This window comes from Mustela nivalis, assembly GCF_964662115.1.
Source record: "Mustela nivalis genome assembly, chromosome: 7".
Lineage (NCBI taxonomy): Eukaryota > Metazoa > Chordata > Mammalia > Carnivora > Mustelidae > Mustela > Mustela nivalis.
The window spans coordinates 32,283,262-32,307,371 of NC_139026.1; the positions used below are offsets into that span (position 1 = coordinate 32,283,262).

Here is a 24,110-nt window from a genome sequence, read left to right on the forward strand (position 1 = left end):
ACATATCATGAGGTAATTTTAATTCAAATCTAAAAAGACATATTTTATATGTTGCTTTGGGGAAGTTACCCAATTTCTTGTGGTCTCCTTTTTGATATAGAAAGTAAAGAAGGGTGCCTGGGTGGCTCAGTGGGTTAAGCCTCCACCTTCAGCTCAGGTCGTGATCTCAGGGTCCTGGGATCAAGCCCCACATCGGGCTCTCTGCTCAGTGGGGAGCCTGCTTCCCCCTCTGTCTGGCTGCCTCTCTGCCTACTTGTGATCTCTCTCTCTGTGTCAAATAAATAAATAAAAACCTTTTAAAAAAATTTTTTTAAGAAAAGAGAAAAGTAAAGATAATATCAAAAGTTGTTGAAAAGAAAAGTTGTCAATGCACAGCTAATATCGTACTCTATGGTAAAAAGTTGGAAGCCTTTCCTCTAAGATTAGGAAGAAGACAGGGATGCCCATTTTCACCACTTCTATTCAACATAGTGTTGGAAGTTCTAACTAGGGGAATTATGGAATAAACATAAATAAAAGGCATCCAAATTGGAAAATTAGAGGTAAACTGTTACTAATATGCAGATAACATAATGCTGAATGTAGAAAACCGTAAAGACTCCATCAAAAAACTCCAAATAATTTCAGTAAAGTTGCAGGGTACAAAATCAATACACAAAAACTCTTGTGTTTGTAAACACTAATAATATACTATCAGAGGGAGAAATAGAGAAAACAATATCATTTATACTTGCATCAAAAAGAATAAAATATCCAGATGCTTCGGTGGCCCAGTCAGTTAAGTATAGGACTCTTGATTTCAGCTCAGGTAATGATCTCAGGATTGTAAAGTCACACCCTGCATGGGACTCCACACTCAACAGAGTCTGCCTGAGGTTCAATCTCTCCCTCTCCCTCTGACCAGCTCCAGCTTGGGAGCTCCCTCTCTTTAAGTGAATAAAATATTTTTATCCACTTACCATTTTTATTTAATATTTATCTAATATTTATTATTTAATATTTATTAATTATATTTACTATTTAATTAATAATAATAAATTGTTTATTTAATATTTAGTATTTTTATTCACTTATCATTTTATTCACTTATTCATTTATCCCACTGAGCAGGGAGACTGATGTGGGGATTGGTCCCAGGACCCTGGGATCATGGCCTGAGCCAAAGGCAGACGGTTAACGACTGAGCCACACAGGTGCCTCTGAATATAAACTTAAAAAAAAAAAAAAAGAAGAATAAGGGAAGCCAGGGTGTCTCAGGCAGTTAGGCGTCTGCTTTCGGCTCAGGTCATGATCCCTGGGTTCTGAGATCGAGTTCTGCATCAGGCTCTTTGTTCATCAGGAGCCTTCTTCTCCCTATGCCTGCTGCTCCCCCTGCTTGTGCTCTCTCTATATAAATCTGACAAAAAAATAAATAAAATCTTTAAAAAAAAATACAATATCTAGGCATGAATTTAACCATTAGGAAAAGGGTTTTGTACCTTTGTACCCAAAGACCTGTATATTGAAAACTATAAGACACTAATGAAATAAATTAAAGAAGACACAAATAAATGGAAAGTATTCCATGCTCATGAATTAGAAGAATCAATATTGTCAAAATATCCATACTACCCAAAGAAATCTACAGATTCAGTGCAATCCTTATCAAAATTCCAATGGCATTTTCCAAAGAAATAAAATAATTCTAAAATTTGCATGAAACTAAAAAAAAACCTTAAATAGCCAAATCAATCCTGAGAAAGAAGAACAAATCTAGAGGCATCATGCTTCCCGATTTCAAACTTGAATACAAAGGTATAGTAATTAAAACACTATGGCATTTGAATAAATTTAGACAGAGAGATTAATGGAACAGAATAGAGAATCCAGAAATAAACCCATGCAGATATGATCAATTAATTCATGACGAAGGAGCCGAGAATATATCAGGGCTAAAGGACAGTTTCTTCAATAAACTGTCTGGAAAAACTGGACAGCCACGTACAAAAGAAAGAAACCGATCACTACCTTACACCAAGATAATAATATATTTAAAACATTTTACCGAATTAAGTCAGTATAAAATTTAAGGTATAAATGAGTTGTAAGCCTTATTAAATATTAGGTAAACTACTGGGGAAAATATTCCTCATTATGAGTAGACCGTTAAGGTTATTTTTCTTACTGAAAGAGGTTATTGGAAGAATTTGAATATTTATTTTATTTGACATGAAACAAAATATTTTATAGATTTTGTAGGGATTTGTACTATTTACACAAACCACTATAAGAAATGGTCAGAAAGAGAGCTGTCAGCAGGGTCGGGCCTGGTTAGTACTTGGATGGGAGAAAGAGAGCTGTCATCATTTGGTGAGGCTTTTTAGCATGATTGTACTATTTTTCTAGCAGATTTATTATAGCATTTATGTGTCAATTATTATGAAGGAATATTACAATTTGGGAATAATTTAGATCCCCAAATCCTATTAATTGCTAAAATATATCGATATAAAAGTACTCAGTGTTCATTAAATGTAGATTTTTATTTATTTCTCTTTTCTCTTATTAAACAATCTAAACAAATGTTTAGTTAATGACTAAGCAAAGTGAGGCAACATAAGTTAAAAATCTAGAGTTCAGAAGTCCTTACATATAAGTAAATCTATAGCAATCTGTTATTTAACAGGTCCAGAAAGAACTGCCAGACCAAAAATAATTCCTCAAATAGCAATGCATAGAATTTGAAATTCTGTCTTCTGGAGAAATCTTATTGCATTAAATTTTTTAAAAGATTTTATTTATTTATCTGACAGAGAGAGATCACAAGTAGACAGAGAGGCAGGCAGAGAGAAAGGGAAGCAGGCTCCCCACTGAGCAGAGAGCCTGATGCAGGACTCGATCCGAGGACCCTGAGATCATGACCTGAGCCGAAGTCAGAGGCTTTAACCCACTGAGCCACCGAGGCGCCCCAACATTAATTTTTTTTTTAAATAGCTCCAATTAGTGAGAAAATGCCATATTAATTCATTACATTTGTCATTTAGCAATTATTGAATATCTGTGATGTTCTAAACATAAAAATGACATGATATGATTTCTGCCCTTGAGTTTACAGCATTAGGAAAATAGACATTCACAGAAAGTCTGCAGTAAGATGCAAACTCCTTTCATTGTAGTCTCAAGAAGAGAGTGACCAACATCACTATAGGATTTACAGAGCTTCTAACAGAGTGGCACACGATCAGAGTTTTGTCTAGGAAAATGGAATACATGTTCAAAAGCACTGAAGCATGAAAATTTATATGAAATGTGTTTGCAAACGTCAGATATTTCAGTGTGGCTGAGGCATAGAATTCTTGGTGGGAGTAAAACATGTGGCTAAAATATTTATTTAACCAGGGACGCCTGGGTTGCTCAGTTGGTTAAGCGGCTGCCTTCGGCTCAGGTCATGATCCCAGAATCCTGGGATCAATTCCCACATCAGGCTCCTTGCTTGGTGGGGAGCCTGCTTCTCCCTCTGCCTCTGCCTGCCACTCTGTCTGCCTGTGCTCACTTGCTCTCTCTCTCCCTCTCTCTCTCTGACAAATAAATAAATAAAATCTTTAAAAATAAATAAATAAATAAATAAAGACTTTATTTAACCAAATAGACATTGAGAAACTAATAAAGGGATCTGAGTTGAGAGTGATCTGATCAGATTTGCATTTTCAGACTTTATTGTGGCAATATGTTACCACATTCACTTATCTAATTGGCCAGAAGGAACGATAGACATTATTTATATAGGGCTATACTGAAAAGACAAACATTAGCTGTGAGAAGAAGAATATTACTCAGAGACTGGATGCTTGGAGTAGAAAAGAGAGCTCCCAAAGTTTTAACAAGAAAATGCCAGAAATATCTGCCCTTAATTCATTACCTTTCCTGAAGGTCGTTGTTATATTCTATTGTGTCACAAAAGAGTAGTTTCCAATGTTACTCCCCCTCTCTCCACCCCAGATTCCCAATGAACTTTCCAACCTTCTTCTGGGCTTCACTATATGGTTCCTCTTTGGAATTTGTGAATTAACATTCCCGGTTTTTCAGTAGTAATGGAAAGACTATGAAAGTCCATATTGTCTAGTAATTTTTTTTTACACAAATTTTAAATGCTTTAAGGCTGATAGAAAAAAATGAGTCACTAGGGGAATATACCTAGCCAAATCCCCAATTTTCTAACTTGAATTTAACTTTTAAAAATTTCCATTGGTCTTTGAATAAAGTGTAACTATTGTGAAATAATTAAAAAAACAAACAAACAAGAAAAGGGAATCAACAAGCAAACAAATGAACACAGAAAAACATTATTTTACTTAGCAAAATATGACACGAATAAAAAGCCATGCATTACTGCAGGTAATAGAAATCACGAAGAAAAAAAGTGAATAGGTTTAAAAACTAAATCCAGATGATGATGTTTTGAATAGGAAAGAAGAACATGGGAATTACTGGTGACTTATATCAACACAAAAGCTACCAAACAATCTTCATGGATACGAGCAAAAACAATTAGTGAAAGAGTTTGCATAGTTTCAGATATATTAATATGGTATCATCAAGTTCAGAGAATTTTCAAGGTCTAGGGAGTATAAAGAATGATCTTTTATATATACAAAATGATATAATTAGTTTGATACTAGCTTTAAAGAAATCTATTTTGATTTTAAAGTCAAGGAAGTCCAGAATATTTTCCCAATCAGCATCTGGTATTTGCTTATTTAACACTTAGTTCTCAAATTACTGTTTTAAATAGATTATTCATTTCACATACTTCATACTGCATATTTTTTGTTAAAATAATATTGTTTTTACAAACTGACATCAAATTTAACTAAGATGGATATAGCTAAATATGGCTAATGAATTATTGGCAAAACAAAAGCTTAAACAAGTACTGAATTAGTTAAAATTATTCAGAAGTGTGCTTGAAGTAATTTTAAAAGGAAAAAATTATTTGTTGAAATTACTGGTAGAGCAAATCCATTGATGGGTAACAGCTAGCAATGTACAATGTAGTATCTACAAATGACTACTTTTCTCTAAAAATTACTATCTACTCCACTCCCATTTGTAAGATCTGGGTGATGATGCCAAGGAGCTGGGCAAACAAATTGAGGAAAAGGGGAATGAGAAAAGAACTGGTATTTAGAGAAGAGAATATAAAGATATCAAAAATGCTTAAATCACAAGGAGAGGTCGAATAAAAGCAAGATACTGGTTGAACTTTGGGAAAAGAAACATTCTTATATAGCTCTGACAATATTATATTAGCATGAGTGTTGAATATAGATCCTTCCAGTTCATGGTAATCATGTGTATTCCTGCTATAAAAACTAAACAAACCAATCAGAGAAGTAGGATTAGATGGCTCTTACAGACAAGGGTGATATTCTCTTATTGGTCATTCTAAACTGTATCATCCCTAACAACACTTTCTATGATTTGTGGTTTATATCCTTTAGATTCTAATGTATTTACTCATATAGTTCTAATTATCAAGGATGTCCCTTCATTTCTGTGTGTGTGATACCTATTTATAATTACAGCTAACATATACTTTTGTCACTTATAATTCACATTTTATATAATTTTTACACATATTCTTTATCCCTCAACTAGATGGTCAACTCTTTGAGCCCCAGAAATTAATCTTAAACTAATTAGTATGAAATTTCTTTCTAATGTAGGACTTTATGTAAATTTATAATCTGTTGATGCAGTTTGAATAAATCATTACTCCCACCGAAAATATTATTGAGGATTATTATGTAAAACATGCTAGTAGGCACTGATGAAAATGAAAAATATGCAAATCTTTTAACAAAAACTTACACAACACCTCTTGCCTGCCAACAGGGTACAAGACACTGGGGATACCAGTGTGCACCAAAATGAACACGGTCTCATTTTTATTCTAACGATCAGAAAGATGTTAAATAATCATACTAGTTAATATGTAATTAGAAATTGAGGTAAGAGCTCTGAAGAAAAGAAGCACAGTTATTTCGCATTGTTTTGAATTTTGTATTTTCCAGCTAAAGAAAATACTCATTCAAAACCAGGAGAATTTTTTTTGTTTGCTTGTATGTTTTTTCTCCTGACTGTACACTACATACATTTCTCCGGAGATTATCTTTTCGACCACATGAGAGAACCATATCCACTTCCTGTGAACCCAGATGGGCCTGCAGCCTAAGTGGACCTAACAGTATTGTTTTGACTGTGACAGGGTGTCCTGAACCCTCCTCCTCTGCTTTAATTTTCTGAGGTTGAATACTACCCAAGAAATACTCAGCTGCAGAGTCGTACATGAGCATCCTGAACATTCTTAGGTTCAGCTGAGGCGAGCCACAGCCTACCAAGAAGCAATACATGCTGCCTTTCAGTTGGAAGGGTTTGAAGATTTTCAGTTTACTGTTTGGTCATCTCATCTCTAAGGAGGGCCGTTTTCATGATTGAGCACATGAGTTCCTGATGTTGCAGGCACGAAACTTGCTTGTAAACATTTAAGTTACACTAACAACAGAAAAGTCACTGTAGCTAACCATCTGCTTTAGAAGTCAGCTTAAGCATGTGGGCATTCACCTGCGCAGGCAAGAGTATGCTGGCCCAGAACTGACACTCTTCATAGTTCCCCAAAGATCTTTCCCTTTGCTTGGCTGACTCTGTAAGTCCTGGAAAGTGCAGCCAAACTCAAATACAAGAAATCAAGGGAACACTTTGCTTCCTCCTGCCTTTGCTGCCGTTCGCATTTTGCCACCCGGCTATGAGGGTTAGAGGGACAAAATCTATTACTTGGCAGGCAGTGCTTGCACAAATGAAAGATAAATTTTTCTTCTAGATAGGACAGATCAGTGAGACTCATAAAATATTAATGATGAAAGCTTTGGGAATTCGATATATCCCTGACCATAGGTTTCTCTTGACAGCGAAGCTTAGTCACTTTAACCTATTACTTTTTTCTGTAAGAACCCCATCAAGAATGATATGAAGGGAAAAGAATACATGATTTAAGATTCAGATGAGCATAGATTTTTTTGAGAAAGGTAATTTTTCTGTCTTTCATTTTCTCTCATGTTTTGTGTTCCTTATCCGCTGTAAGTTTCACTGAATGATGTCACCTGGTTGATTTGATTCTTGAAGCAGCTCCCGTGCTCATGAAGAAAATTGCTTGACAATGATACCAAAAGTACATATTTATTATTATTAGTTAACCTACAATATAGTAATACCTGACATTTATGTGACTGAAGCAATTTATTTATCCAAAAATTAGGGATGTGTTGAATGTGTATTCAAATAGATATCATTAACAAAGGACTTTGTATTTTTCAGAATACACTCAACATACAGATATTTTTCATCTGCTGAGATTTTGTTATCCTGAAAAATCCTTCCATTGGTATTACAAATTTCTAATTTTTTTAAGGTTACTATCTCTTTGCAGAATGCTTAGCCGATTAGCATTACTTTGAGGTATTTCCAACATACGTTTTTACTTTACACAGAAACAAACTTTGCATTTATAAAATTTAAGGATAATAGAAATTTATTATTATTTTTATTATGACAACCTAAATAATTATATTATATATTGATAAATGTATATGTACATATTATAGATTTAAATATCTATAATATTAAATATCTGAATATTTGAAGCTTGAATATTGGAAATTGTTGAAAATAATAAAATAATTCCATCAACTATTTTTTTAATTCTTTGAAATTTCTGTGCTAATATAATGATTTGTAACATGATTCATAATATTTATCACATTAAAAAACAGGAATATGTAAAATTAGCTATTATTTATAATAATGCCTTAGAAAGAAGATAATCACCCCCAAATGAAAGTAAATACAACTAAATCATATATATTATAATTTAAGTTACACTGAAAATGCCATCTAGTATGTTAAATATCAAATAGGATAAATTTTTATATTAATCCTATTTTTTGTCAAAATAGTATTTATAAAAAGAAAATGTATTACTTAATACAATCAGAAAATTTTCTTTGCTTAGTTACCTTTCACCTAATTGAATATTTTGTTTCATGTACAGGTACACCCTTATAATATTTTTCCTCAGGATAAATAAACAATTATCAACCAAATATAATCTTTAAAAGCCACTAATGAGCCCAGATCTTGTGCTTTCTGTGTATGTTTAAGTTTCCAGTTGGTGATATGCATACAAGGATAAATCAGCAATTTCCAGTGTTAATCAGCCTTTCAGAAAATTCATTAACTTACTGTAAAAAAAAAATCAGATCTGTTAAAGCCTATCTTGAACTAGAAAGTCATATCACTAGGGGAGTCAGAAGGCATAGTTCATTACAAAACATTATCAGCCATCCTGGTCTTGAAGGATATTATAAAATTCTAAAATCAATATAGCTCATTCATGATCACCTTATCATCTGATTACCACTTTTAGCATCTGGACTCCCTTCATCAATGTGTTCCATCCATAAGTTTAAAAAACATGAAGTCCATAGTCTAAATGCCCTGCTGTAACCAAAGACCAAATGCTTGCTAGAATTTACTTACTGTTTTTATAGCCTTCTGCAGACCAAATTTCTTGGAATTGATAGTGAGGCCTCTTTAAATACTACCACCTTTCTGCCCAACCCTAGCAATTAAGTGATAATACTTCCATATTGAGAAATGAGTTTATTTGAAATAAAAACCTCAAGAAGACTACTACCATTATAAAAGATCAATCTCCAATCACAGCTATTCTTGCTGTAATCAGAAGCTACAGAATTAAAAATAGAGGAAAAATACAGAAATCTCAGCGAGGGTGAGGTTGTTGTTGACCAAGTACCTGATCAAAGCATATCTAAGTAGAGGTGAAAAAAGCTGATGGAGATATCAGAGGAAACAACAAAGGAATTTGTGCTTTGAGAGTATATGAATTTTAAAACTCCAGAAAATAATAATAATGTTTCCTTGGAAATACCTAAATAACCCAGAGAAGTGTTGATTTTTTTTTAATATAAATACATATTTAAATATAGTCAAGAAAAGTAAAGCAACATAACAGCATATTTATTCCTCAAACTATCTTTGCTCAAAGAATACCCACATGACTTCAAATACATTATCTTTAGGGTCTTTTCTCCATGTTACTCATTTTTTAAATTATTTTTTAATTTAAATTCAATTAGTTGACACATAGTGCATCATTACTTTTTGATATAATGCTCAATGATTCATTAGTGTATAACACCATGATGCTCATCATATCATGTGCCCTTCTTAATTCCCATCATCCAGTTACCCTATCATTTTTTTTTAAATAAACATATAATGTATTATTAGCCCCAGGGGTACAGGTCTGTGAATCGCCAGGTTTACACACTTCACAGCACTCACCATAGCACATACCCTCGCTAATGTCTACCCCACCACCCTCTCTGTACACCCCTCCCCCCGGCCACCCTCAATTTGTTTTGTGACATTAAGAGTCTCTTTTGGTTTGTCTCCCTCCCAATCCCACCTTCTTTCATTTTTTCTTTTCCTACCCCTCTACCCCCCATTGCATCTCCACTTCCTCATATCAGGGAGATCATATGATAGTTGTCTTTCTCTGATTGACTTATTTCGCTAAGCATAATACCCTCTAGTTCCATCCACTTCGTTGCAAATGGCAAGACTTCATTTCTTTTGATGGCTGCAATATATATATACCACTTCTTCTTTATCCATTCATCTATTGGTGGACATCTAGGTTCTTTCCATAGTTTGCCTATTGTGGACATTACTGCTATAAACATTCTGGTGAACGTGCCCCTTCAGATCACTACATTTGTATCTTTGCAATTGCTGGGTCATAGGGTAGCTCTATTTCCAACTTTTTGAGGAAACTCCGTGCTGTTTTCCAGAGTGGTTGCACCAGCTTGCATTCCCACCAACAGTGTGGGAGGGTTCCCCTTTCTCCACATCCTTGCCAGCATCTGTCATTTCCTGACTTGTTAATTTTAGCCATTCTGACTGGCATGAGGTGGTATCTCATTGTGGTTTTGATTTGTACAGGTACACCCTGATGCCCAGTGATGTGGAGCACTTTTTCATGTGTCTGTTAGTCATCTAGATGTCTTCTTTGCAGAAATGTCTGTTCATATCCTCTGCCCATTTCTTTTTTTTTTTTTAAGAATTTTTTTTTAAGATTTTATTTATTTATTTGACAGAGATCACAAGTAGGCAGAGAGGCAGGCAGAGAGAGAGGAGGAAGGAGGGAGCAGGCTCCCTACTGAGCAGAGAGCTTAATGTGGGGCTCGATCCCAGGACCCTGAGATCATGACCTGAGCTGAAAGCAGAGGCTTTAACCCACTGAGCCACCCAGGCGCCCCCTCTGCCCATTTCTTGATTGGATTATTTGTTCTTTGGGTGTTGTGTTTGCTAAGCTCTTTATAGATTTTGGATACTAGCCCTTTATCTGATGTGTTGTTTGCGAATATCTTCTCCCATTCTGTCAGTTGTCTTTTGGTTTTGTTAACTGTTTCCTTTGCTGTTCCAAAGCTTTTGATCTTGATGAAGTCCCAATAGTACATTTTTGTCCTTGCTTCCCTTGCCTTTGGCATTGTTCCTAGGAAAAAGTTGCTTCGGCAGAGGTCGAGGAGGTTGCTGCCTGTGTTCTCCTCAAGGATTTTGATGGATTCCTTTCTCACATTGAGGTCCTTCATCCATTTTGAGTCTATTTTCATGTGTGGTGTAAGGAAATGGTCCAATTTCATTTTTCTGCATGTGGCTGTCTAATTTTCCCATCACCATTTGTTGAAGAGGCTGTCTTTTTTCCATTGGGCATTCTTTCCTGCTTTGTCGAAGATTAGTTGACCATAAAGTTGAGGGTCTATTTCTGGGCTCCCTCTTCTGTTCCACTGATCTATGTGTCTGTTTTTGTGCCAGTACCATACTGTCTTGATGATGATAGCTTTGTAATAGAGCTTGAAGTCTGGAATTGTGATGCCATCAACTTTGGCTTTCTTTTTCAACATTCCTTTGGCTAATCGAGATCTTTTCTGGTTCCATATAAATTTTAAGATTATTTGTTCCATTTCTTTGAAAAAAAAAAAAATGGGAGTCAATCCCATTTACAACTGCACCCAAAACCATAAGATACCTAGGAATAAACCTAACCAAAAAGGCAAAGAATCTATACTCAGAAAACTATAAAATACTCATGAAAGAAATTGAGGAAGTCACAAAGAAATGGAAAAATGTTCCATGCTCATGGATTGGAAGAACAAATATTGTGAAAATGTCTATGCTATCCATGTTACTCATTTTCTTATAGGTAGTTTTCTTCTGAATATCCTTGCTACATGGCATGGCAGATATGCTATAGGAAACTGTGTTCCAGGCAATGAATTTATAATTTTGTAGCAGAAACAATCTCTTGAATGTTGTTTAAGTCTTTATATATGATGGAAAAATCAGTAATAGACATTTGTAACAAACTAGTCTATGTACTTTTTAGATGAAGGAAAACTAAGTAATATGGACTGAAGTTACTTCCAAAGGGCAAAAATCCTGTGCTTAAATGGAATATTATAAAATATAACCAATTTAGTTACTGCCATGAAAAATATCAAGGATAATGTTAAAAGATAAATAAATGTATATATCTTTATATTATATAATATATACTTCAAACATTTGACTACTTTTAAATAATTTTACCTCATATAAAAGGATAGTCTGTGATATACATATACGAAATGTTAAAATTTGTATATTTCCTGTTAGTTTGGACAACTTAATAAATACATGCATAATGAAACTGCATGGGAAATAACAAATTGTCTATAATGCTTTTTATTTTACTTTTACTAATAATAAAATAGAGGCTTGTATTAGTAATACTGGACTTTCTTTTTTCCAGTGTATCAACATTTTCTGTACAGGACAGATTCTGACAGCTTCTTTCTTAAGGTGAGATTGGGTATCTGTCATTCACAGTAGAATTCAGAGAAGCTACAAATAGTTCATATATTGTCAAAGGTATTTCATAACGTCAAATCATTTTGGGGTAGCTACTCATGCCTAAATTGAAGATATTTCCTCATTAATTAAAAGCAATTTCTGTTTTTTCAATTATACTACTTTCACAGTAAACCCTAGAGGATGTTTATTGGAAATTTCTGAGTTTATCAAAGCATGTAGCTTGATGTTTTAATTTAAACTTGGAAATATATTGATTCTTGAAGAAAATCCAGGTCATAGAACAAAGTTAAAATATCCTAATGCAACTAATAAAACTAAGGTATCTTTCAGAGTGTGTATATACACACATGCAGACACAGGCAGGTTACTGTCTTATTTTTTTTTAATTTCATTCAGAATTTTTATATTACAATAAACATTACCATATTATGGGATATAATATAAAATCCATGTCATTTTTTTTTTTGAAACCATGTCATTTTTTTTTAAGATAAAACACAGGACTCCATAAAATACTAAAGTTTCAGGTTTTTGAGAGTATCAAGGTCACTCTCCCCCACTTACATAGAAGAGTTTAGAGGATCTGACTTCTTCTTCTTCTTTTTTTTTTTTAATTTATTTTTTATTTTCAGCATAACAGGTTAGTATCTTTAACTATTACTCAAAATACAAGTATATTAGAATACTTTAATTCTCATGAGTCATCCAGATTTTTGTGTTAACATTTTATATATTTTGGCTCTATTTTTTCAAAAGTTGAAATTATTGTACTATAAATTAATATTATGTCCTAATTACTCACATATTTATCACTTATTTTTCAACATCCCTTCTTATCAGAATTTCCACTTTATCTCTCTGCTTGAAGTATGTTCTTCAGTTTTCCTCTAGAGAACAAAAGTCTGGTTATTTTCCTTTTTTGTCTAAAAATATTTGCATTTTGCTCTTATTCTAGAAAATTAATATGCCTGGGCTGTGAGTCTAAATTGTCAGTAATTTTTCTGACATCATTTAAGATTTTATTCCATGGTTTTCTGGATTCTATTTATTAATGGAAAGTTAACTGCCTAGTTGTTGTACTGGTGCATATAATTTGCTATTTTTCCTTAGCTGCTTTTAAAACCTTCTCTTGATCTTTGGTGGTCTGAAGCTAGTTATGATGTGTCTAGGTACAGTTTTTTTTTTTTTAAAGGTTTTATTTATTTATTTGAGAGAAAGAAAGAGAGATAAAGAGAGAAAACAAAAGCAGAGCAAGGGGTAAAAGGACAGCTCCCCACTGAGTGGGGAGCCCAACACAGGGCATGATACCAGGACCCGGAGGGCATGATACCACCACCCCAAGGCCATGACCTGAGCTGAAGTGAGTCACTTAACCAACCGAGACAACCAGGCGCCCGGGTTCAATTTTTTAATATCACACTTTAGATTTATTGGCCTTCCTGAATTCGAGAATAGATGTTTTTCAGCAATTCTTAAACTACTCCAGCATTATCCTCCTTTAAAGGGGCCTTTTCCATTTTTCTCTATCCTTTATGTCCCTTAATTGTTTTTTGAATCATCTCATAGTTTCTTAATGCAACATTCTTTGAATCTATATCCAGTTCACTGCGATAATCTGCATTTGTGATTCCTTTTAAATTAATCTCTTTTATTCTTTAATTTTTATAACTTTGGTGTCAATAAATTCCATTAGCATGTTTTACAGATTTAAGTCTCTTCTTTCCTTTTCTAATGTTCAAGCCAAACCTCTAATTTTGTGATTCTGATTGTACTCTCTTTTGTTTCTGCTTGTATTCAGTTATAAAATCCTATTTTACTAGTGTTTTTATTTTTGAGTATAATCTCACACATGTGGAATATTATCAAAGGGAATTCTTTAAGGCTAGATCTGGAGTTCCATTCTTAAAGTACTTGTTTTTACCAATCCCCAGCATGGGGCAAGGAGGCTATCAAGTCAAGACCACGTTTAAGCTAAATGCTCTGCTTTCAGTTTTTAATTGAACAAATAGAATGGTTTTGTATTTCAGACCTGTGATGAGGACTAACTCGTTATGAATTCTCTTTTTTTTCCTCTCTAGCCAGCACCAACGACAAAATTTCCTTTCAGAATCACTCTCTGCATAGGGTTCACTTCTCATTTTATGGAAAAGAGGGGCTTCAGTTATGCTTTCCACTCTCTTCCTCATGAAGCAGTCAAAAGGGAAAATCAAGCTTTCTAATCATTGCTACAAGTTCTTATATTAAAAGTTGGCTTTGGAGATTACTTACCTCTTAGGGTTTCTGCTTTTACCTTTATATTAGTCTCTAGATATATATATTTCACGTCAGATCAAAGATTCTTAAAATATATACATATGTGTTATACATAATTTTGTTTTAATTGTATTTATCTTTTCATCAAAGTTTACTCTGGCTGTAGAGATCCAATATACTGGCTTGAAGAAGAAAATCAAGTGTTAATTGATTTTCTATAGAGATGGTTCTATAGAGATGCTAATATTTCTTTACACTTTGCAGTGTATAAAAGGTAATACTTAGCAGAAAAAAAAGTCTGCTAAACTTTAATTCAAAGTAATTTCCTAACTAGTCTTCAACCTTTTTCTTCCATCTTCTGATATGCTTCTGTTAGTTCTTTCTCTTTTCTGATGCAAGGACTTTATCATATTAATCTCGCTAAATTATTAAGCCCTGTCACCAGAGAAAATGAGTATAGTTTTTGTTTGATTCTGCCTTTGCAGAAAATAAAAAGCATAATTTGTGTTTCTCTTCTAAACTTTTAGACTCTTCAAATGCACAATATTAATCTTATAGCCTTTGAGATTCTTGTAATTATCATTAATGCTTACTGTTTAACCAAGTGGGCGGTTCATAAAATGCCCATTCAGGCTCTCTAATGAAGTTACCCATATGGTTGTTGGAAAAGGGAGCGAAAAATGGCAGCACATGTACACAAGGCTTTTCTTCTCTTTATTTAGATTGAAGATGTATGTATATAAAGCAGCTGTTGATGACACTTACTGGTGTAAACATTTTAAAAATTTCTGTTTGCTACCTTTGGAGCCTGGCACTTTCATACTGGTTTAAATCAGCCAAATTTATTTGTAGAAAATAGCATTATAATGTTTATGTGTTATTTTTTTTTTTAAGTAAGATCTCTTTTTTTTTAAACTTTAAACTATACCACATATTCTTTTTCTGTTTTTGTTTTTTTTTTTTAAAGATGTGAAAATGCCATTACAAAAACATTCAGTTTATAACTTTTGAGGGAGGGAGGAAGAGATTTACAAACCAAATTTCAGTCCATCGGTACCAAGTTCAATTTCATAAGCTGTTTTTTTTTTTAATTTTTATTTTTTACAATGGTGTCCAATAACAATTAGAATTCAAAATAATCTCTGTTTTCCCAAATACATGTAGCATATGTGGTTCATTTTTCCTTTTAATAAATTGAGGGTTAGGGTTCCTTAATTACATTTTCTACTTCCTGCATTTCCACTACAGGTTCCTGTGGCTGACCCAAAGTGCTAATAACAAAATACAAAGCAGAACAAGCTATGCTATTCAAATACAGTGGGATTAGCCAGCTTCATGGGAGATATTTTAGGGAGCTGTATTGTAGTATTTAATACCAGCCTATAGAAAAATTTCGCCCTTCCTAATTCTATCATCACAGCAGATATGTGATGCCATATTTCTGAACAACATGGACTCCTCAGGAGCTGAGTAGTCATCTTCTTGCTTTTGATTTTATTTCTTTATATAACATTCACAGCAGTGAGATATTTTCAGTTCAAAATGTCTTAATTTTAATCTTAGTATAATAAAATTTATGAGCAACTTCACCTTCCCAAGTGCATCATTATCACAACTCCAGTCAGATTCTTCAACCTTCAACCTCAAGCTAAATTGTGAAAAACCTTATGGACACTCTGTTAGTTAAAATTCTTAGTTTCTATGTTTCCATGTTCCATAGAAGCTATTGCTTTGAATAAAATCAGGAAGTAAATATTTACAGATTAGATAAATCAAAATTAATCAGTATTCTTGACTGTGTATTGGAAAAGGAGTAAGCCTATTTTGCAAGTTTAAAATAAGGCAAAAGAATGGCTCAGCAGTATTACTAAAAATAGTGAAAGCATACCCATGCTGTATGGACTTAAAGGCTTTATATACACAACATGCTAGAGGAATCATGTCATGAGGGACAAAGAACAGTGATTTTTACTTAAAGAACAACTTCTGTTCTTACTTGGAGAAATGCCACAGAACTAAAAATGTGACCTTTTCTATATGGTTTCTGCACCTCTAGCAAGCTAGGGTGGGCCTGTCCTATCGCAATGAGGATCCCAGGAGGGAGAGTTGAAGCATGAAGGACCTATTGATTTTTAAGCTTAGAATTGCACACTATCAATTCTAGAGCATTCTTTTTGCCAAAATATATAAAAAGTCAACAGCATTCAGGTGTAGGAAACAGATTCCATCTCCTAATGGAAGACACTACAAAGTCATATTGAAGAAGGGGTACATACAAGGAAGGGTGAAGATTTATGACATTTTATTAGCCCAACAACCATAGCATCCTAGATTCTGAACAAAAGTATAAGGTATAAGTAATTCATTGCCTAACTTTCAGTTGATTTAACTCTGTTGTATATATTACAGAAATCTGTAAGGACATATATATAGAAGTAACAGTGCTGTCTTCTAAAATTCATTAGTGTTGTTGGCTTTACCCTGAAAATGCTTGGGTGCAACCAGTGTCTCAAATGTAACAGGCCTAAGAGATGGGTTCATACTTAATGAAATACATATGATATTGAAATTAAGGACAACTTTGCATATTTCTTAATTTATAATAATTTCTTAACAACTATATGTGCATATATGCATATATATGCATAATCAGCAAAATCTCTCACTATAGCCAAGTAATACTAACCATACCATGGGTATGCCATCAAAAATTCACTTTTGCAAAGACCAGAAATAACCAAAATACACAATCTGAGCACATTTCTTCCTTATAGGCAGACAAATATAGAAATCAGAATGCCTTTGTCTGATTATCAAAAATACAATAGATTAGATGAGTAAAGGTCTAATGACATTAAACCAAGAGAGGCGCATATGATAACTGTATTTCTCTTTTCTAACAGAATGGAAAATGCTTAAAGTGAACTGCATCTCTCTCCACCTCAAAGATAACCATACCATTAAGGATAAAAACAGCCCCAATCTTTTTCAGCTTGAGGTCCCTTTCTGGATCAGATGCTGCATACTCAGCTGGTCTAGAATCATATAGATAAATGAGTGATGCTGTTCCGTATTAAAATATAACAAATTGGGGGGGGGAAATTTCATGAAACTGGAGAACATTACCCATCTTAATGGAATTGGCTACTACTTAGGTCTAGCCAGTTGTTACCATGTAGAAATGAAAGTCCTTTATTACTGTATACTCGAATTTAAAAATAAGTCTAGATATTCATTTAAAATTTTCTTTTCTCTATTGTATGGACCAAGTCAATTCTGTTGGAACCCAGATTCTCCCTTAGGTGGCTATTATTGTGAAACCTCCATCAAATGAATAGTGCAGATGATGCCATGAAGTTCTTGGTTTTTGGCCTTGTTTCAATTGATATAGTACTTTGTATTTATGTTCATACATATTGATATTAATTTATGAATATTGATATTCACACATTCATAATCTTGTCTTGCTCTCTCTTTAAAAATTTATGCAGTCTTTTGCTCTCATGCATTAAAGTGTAGGAACACCTTAAGCAGATTTAACTCAAATAAATAAAACTGTAAAAGGTCAGCAAAAAGCAGAGAGAGAGAAAAAAGGGAGAGAAACAGAAATAACTATATACATTTCATGTAGGCAGTCTTGCTCACCATTTTACTTGGTCTACCCCACTATGAACCTGAGAATTCCCTCAGTTATCGTTAGTTCCTATGTAAGAACATCTTACCAAATAGGGTGTGATTCTAGAGTTTAAAATGCATGTATTTCATGCATGATGTCTAAACTTTAAAAAATTACTTTTGGTACTCAAGAGGGAAAGAACAATGTTTATAACATGGGGAGAACCATTGACTATGGTAAATCAAATGTTAGAATATTGATCTTAAGTGTGGCATGAAAGGTCTGCTTCTCCCACATTGGATTATCCATGCTTTATGCCTTGGTCGGTGACTTTGAATTTAATGGCTAACATGAAACACTATGATCTTAGACTCTAAGGACATTTGAATCCTTTCAAATGTATTACATTGACAGGAAACCTCAGTCTAGTCTTTGTCCTGTCAGTAACAAGTTAAATCAGTCTAGCACTGATTTTTTTTTCTTCTGCATAAAATTATGGTTTGATTAATAATCTTCACATTTCTTTGTAGCTTGGATATTCTGATTATTAGTTTGACTTTTAGGGTCATTTTTCTCATGATTTAATAAAAAAATAAAGTATGCCTTGAACCCAAGTTAAGATAAATGTTTTCTTCCAGATTATAATGTAACTAGTATTCTATTAGAAAACAGCATATAAATATGTATCACATCCAATCAATTTTTAGTCTTTCCTTTTCAATCTTCTATTAAAAATAAACAACCTGGGCACCTGGATGGTGCAGTGGGTTAAGCCTCTGCCTTCGGCTCAGGTCATGATCTCAGAGTCCTGGGATTGAGCCCCACATAGGGCTCTCTGCTCAGCCGGGACCCTGCTTCCCCCTCTCTCTCTGCCTCCCTCTTTGCCTACTTGTGATCTCTGTCTGTCAAATAAATAAACAAAATCTTTAAAAAAATTAAATGGTTGTAATCACCCTTAAGAAAAACAAACAAACAAAAAACCACAATGCTTTGTGCGTAGTAGATTTCTCAACCAGTGTTCTTTTCATCATTGATACTAACAAATTTTTCCATTTAAGGCACTTTATCTATGTGGCACTGTCTGTAGAGGTAGTCACACTTCCAAATATTAAGACGCATTACAAGTCTCAGCTCATATACACATAGCCAAAGGAAGATCTCTGCCATAGACTGTCATCTTTTTTATTGCACAATCATACTGATTTCAACCTCTGTGTCAATCTACAGACTCAATGTCTTGGTCCATTCTGCGATAATAAAATACCACAGATTGGAAAGTGCATAAATAACAGCCATTTATTTCTCACAGTTCCAGAAGCTAGAAGTCCAATATCACAGTGCCAGCATGGGCAAGTGAGGATCCCTTTCAGGGTTGCAAACTTCAGGTCATATCCTTACAGGATGAAAGGAACAAGTCAGCTCTCCAGGGCTTTTATAAGGGCTCTAGTCCATTCATGAGGACTTTACTTTCATTACCTAATCACCTCCGCATAACCCCAGGTCCTTATACCATCAATTTGGGCATTAGATTTTCAGCATATAAGTTTGGGGTAGACACAAATATTCAAACCACAACACACTTATATCATACAAATGGTTCCCACACACTTTTTCTCATTCTTTTTCTCATTAATTAGCACTGGATTTCCACATGCACAAACCTAAATATGAATTTTTATTCTACAATTTAATAATTGTGGGAATGTGGCAAATTATTTAGATCCCTGAGCCTTCTTTGCCTTTTCTGTAAAGTGGCACGTGACTTATAGCTACTGTCATCTCTTTTCTTCCCTCCTTTGCAAGTCGTTGTCATGAAAGATGATATTTCCAACATAGGAAAATATTAACTCAGATTTCTAGAGTGCTCTTTTTATAGGATCATAGGCACAACAAATGCTTGCCCAAGTCAATTGCTACTTATAATTAAGAAATGTGGTTATTTTTGTTAAATGATTGTTTCTAAACTACTCATCCAAATACAGTTATATGCAATTAAAATTAACCCTTAGACATGTTCTATGCTGTAATCATGAAGCATTCACATTTCTTTTTAATGTTAATGAGACTTACATTCATTCATCAATGAACAAAATGAATCATATTTCAATACAGCTGTTTTATAAAGTTCCATATTTGGTGTAAATAAAGTATTACTGCTAATATCACGGGCAATGGTTTTAAATTAGATAAGTAGATCCCTCCTTTCTGAAAAAAATATGAATCCAAAGAAACAATAAATTAACCAATAATCTTCAAGAAACATTTCAGCAAGTTTTCCCTTCCCCTTTTTTCTTAGCTTCAGCTCCTGACACTTCATAAAGCCAGAAACTGTGATGGCCACAGGAAGCAGAAAGGAAATTTTGTATTTTCACAGTGAAAGACCCTGCTGGTTTTACCAGTCCAGATGTCTGCCCAAGTATTTGAATAGCAGTTTGTACGTATTTAACTAGACTACTGACAAAGCATACTAAACTCATATTGTATCAGCAACATTCTCATTATAATTCTCCCATGTGATAGCAGATCCAGCCCCACACTCTGAGTTGGCTATGCACTGCCTTGGAGTACTCTTCTTTCCCATGACTCACCCTACTTTTTAATTGTTTTTTTTTTTTTGTTTGTTTGTTTGTTTTTACCTGACATTGACATTTATATTTGTCTTCAACTATGATAAGGCATGATAGGGCTGGAGACCTTTCTAATCTATTAAGTCATTCTATTTAATTCATTGTTTGAGTCCAATGCTGAACAAATAAAAATGTGTAGTGTTATTGATAAAAAAGGTGTACAAAGCTTACATAAGCACTAAATCAGTTAACTCTTTATTACTAGCAGTAAAGAACAATAAAAATAAGCTACACAAATTATATTTAGCTAAAGAAAGTGTAGAGTACTATTATTATGTATGATTCTTAGAGTCATCAATAAATTCAACATTTAGTTATTTGCAATTTACTTGACGGGCACATGGTTAGATTTATAAATTTAAATATGTACAATTTCTACAAGTTTTGACATAGAAATGTGAATTAAGATGAGTAGTTTATTCAATTGATGATGTCAGCATAAGGAATTGATTTGATAAACTTTTTTTGAATGTATACCCAGTTTTAATTCCTTTGTTATTTCATTTCATCAGGGAAATAACCCTTGAAATGAAGTATTAATGTGCCAAACTTACAGTGAAGACCTAAGGATTAAAATATTGCCTAAAATCACACAGCCATCAGTAGGAAATCCAGAATGCAAGTTAAGATGTATCTGGTTTCCAAATTATCTCTTTCAAGTAGATGCTGGAGGAGATTCGGAGTTGAGTTTGAAGGATTAATAGAGGGTAATCAAGGAGGCAAGCAGAAAGTAATTACAGGCAATGAAAACAATAGTAACAAAGGCACAGGTAGTAAAGTGAATGACATAATTTGGAAAGTAAGTAGGGCCTTTAACTATAATATTGGTTCTTGGAATGGAACTCTGAAAAATAGAGTGGAAATATAGGCTGTAGCCAAGTTGTAATATACCTAACATGGAATGACAAGAAGCTATGTCATTGAAAGATTTCAAATAGGTAAACAATTATAATAAATCTTTAGAAAAGTAATGTTAATAATAATATGGGAGATGAACTGTAAGAATGAGTGGTATGGGCAGGACAGTTAGATAAAACCCTCTGGCTACAAACAAGGGGTTCTGAGTCCAATCAATCCTGTTGTACCAATCTAGAGTAATTTAAAAAAAATTAAATGTAAAATTTTACAAAGGACATAGGTCTGTAACTGGCAAATAATGATCCTCCAAAAATATTTATTGTTATTATGTTATTTTGGAAATAGGTAGTCATTAGTTCAGTTAACAAACATTTACTGAAGGCTTACTATGTGCCAGGAACTCTTCTAGGAACAAGGGATACTGCAGTGAACAAAAGAGATCAAGTCCTTGCTCTACACAGCTTACATTCGCTTGAGGGAGGAAGCCAGTCAGGAAAAAAAGAAAAAAAAAAAAACCAGAAAAATGTCAGAGACATTTCTGAGATAAAATTGACAGAACTTGATTACATGTGGGATCGTGTGCGTCATAAGTCATAAGCGAGGACAACAGAGGAAGAATTAGGAATGATGCTGAGATTTTTACCTCAGGCAACAGTGCAGAGGCATTGTCTTGTCATTAGCCGAAATAAGAAAGATAGATCCAAGAACACATGTGGGCAGAGGAGAGGTGAGGAGCAGGAAATGAATTTGATTTAGAACATGCTCAGCTACAGATGTCCGTACATCCAGGTAGAGATGATGGGCTCTGGAAATTGGTTCCTATAGATGGTATGCTGTCTTAGAGCAGAAACGATTTTGTCTTGGTTATTCCTCTGTCTCCAACCCCCAGCACAGTGCTGGTGTATATTGAACATGGACTGAACAATTTTGTTATGGAAAGTACCTAATGCATATTTTGAGGAAAATACTGTTTGGAACTCCATGAGTAACTTGCAGTATGAGTATGATGAGGAAATTCCCTTCTTCTTCCTGTCTTTGCTCTTATTTGACTCTATCACCTCTCAGATACAAGGAACAAACCTTGAGTGGTTTGTCTAATTACTGAGGTTACAGGTTCCCTTGGGTAAGAGCAATATTGCCCTTCTTTTCTAATTATAGTTCTGCTAAGCAGAGATATTATTAAGCAGAGCATGCATTGGTATTTAAGCAGAATTTAAAAGACTGTCCATTAAAAGACTTTAAGCTTATCGGTGGGAAATATTATATTTATATTTGCTTTATCCAGATACACAATAAGCACAAAAAATGTGACAAGTTAATAAATGAAGAATGAATGAACACACAAAGGAATAGATACCACTAAACAAATTGTAATTCTTCACATAATCCTATCCAAATAAAAAAACTCAACCGATTACAAAGATTTCTTCTGGAAATGTAATTCTGATACTAAAATTTGACTGTATTGAAAATAAGTGATATATGATGTAAAGAGATCTTACTTTTAGACATCTTTTTAGATATAACAATAAATATTTTCAATTTAAATCACAAAAAATGATTTTAAAGTAATTATACCATTTAGTAGGTACCATTTCACAAAAATATGGAACAAAATAATATACTAAAGCTTTGGATTATTCAAACTGGTTTTACACAATGTTTTTAAAATTCTTGGGAAATGAAAAAAAATCTAATTTTTACTGGAACTTTGACTTGTATCCAATTAATTTATCCCCCTGTGTATTGACAAAATTCTCATTCAAATGTCTAGCCATTTCAATAAAAATAGAGATAATGTTCAATAACAAATAGACTTTATTTTCGTTATTTTCCCATTCCAGCTCTTTGGTTTCCAAAGACAGAGCCTCAAGTAAAATGGTTGCTCTGTTACTAACCCATATTCAAGATTTCACTCAGAGTGATTTTCCCATGTCTCCAGGTTTAAGGGCTAACTTATTAAGCGTATTTTTCTCATGTTAACTCATTTTTCCTTTTCCAGATTAATCTCCAACCTCAAAAATGTACGTAATAAAACTTTTGTGATATGCCATTCTATGCTGAAAAAAACAGGAAACTCCTTTCATCCCAAATTCAGGGAAGGAAGAATATGTTGTGGTTAAGATCCTGGGATTTGAATTCAGCTGCCTCTGAGTTCCCCACTGCATCTCTTCCAGACTGTGTATCTTGAAGAAATGAACTTGTTTCCACATGTGTAAAATGACAAAGATATTAATGGTGCCTATCTCACAAGTTTTCTCTGATGATCAGATGAATTATATAGCACATAAAATTCTTAACACTGAGCCAGCAGTTACTAAAACCTCAATATGCTGGTTATATATAAGCTTGGAGATCAGCTTTTAATGTTTGTATCATTGTTCATTAAAAAGATCAGGTATTTCACTACTTCTTGTCTTTAATTACTTCAGTCTTTTAAAGTGCTAAGCGTATGACTATGACTATGTTAAATACTGCAGACAATAAAATTGAAAACACAGTACTTGGTACTCCAGTTTGAATGATCAAAACTACAATAGTAAAAATTTTCAATAATTACATGCAGAGTGAAAATATAGATAAATGACAGTGTGTGATGAGAAATCATAGGTCATATCTACCTGTTTATGGCCATAATATGGCTTTTCCCTCTTATTTCCTTCACCAGGGTCTTTTGTTTTAATGCAATCATCCTGTTCCCAACTCCCAGAACCTCCCCTCGAGATCATACTCCCATCCACACTTTTGTATACAACATAGCAAACAAATTAATAAAATAGTGT

At 33.7% G+C, this 24,110-nt stretch overlaps 1 protein-coding gene across 14 annotated transcripts in view; it reads left to right on the forward strand.

Moving 5' to 3' along the window:
- The window catches only part of MGAT4C (MGAT4 family member C), a 735,527-nt gene that overhangs the window by 674,444 nt on the left and 36,973 nt on the right, over window positions 1-24,110 (forward strand). For 8 of the 14 annotated variants that reach the window (XM_082738966.1, XM_082738955.1, XM_082738952.1 and 5 more), the window contains one exon: window positions 11,912-11,961. The exons of 2 other annotated variants lie outside the window; for them this stretch is intronic. Coding sequence is in view for 6 of the 12 variants with exons in the window: in XM_082738962.1 (XP_082595088.1) it covers window positions 11,912-11,961 (50 nt within the window). In the remaining 6 variants the exon portion in view is untranslated. Of the gene's footprint in view, window positions 1-11,911; window positions 11,962-20,138; window positions 20,277-23,329; window positions 23,352-24,110 lie in introns of all 14 variants that reach the window. 4 more of the 14 variants (XM_082738950.1, XM_082738959.1, XM_082738961.1 and 1 more) reach the window with 2 other exon arrangements.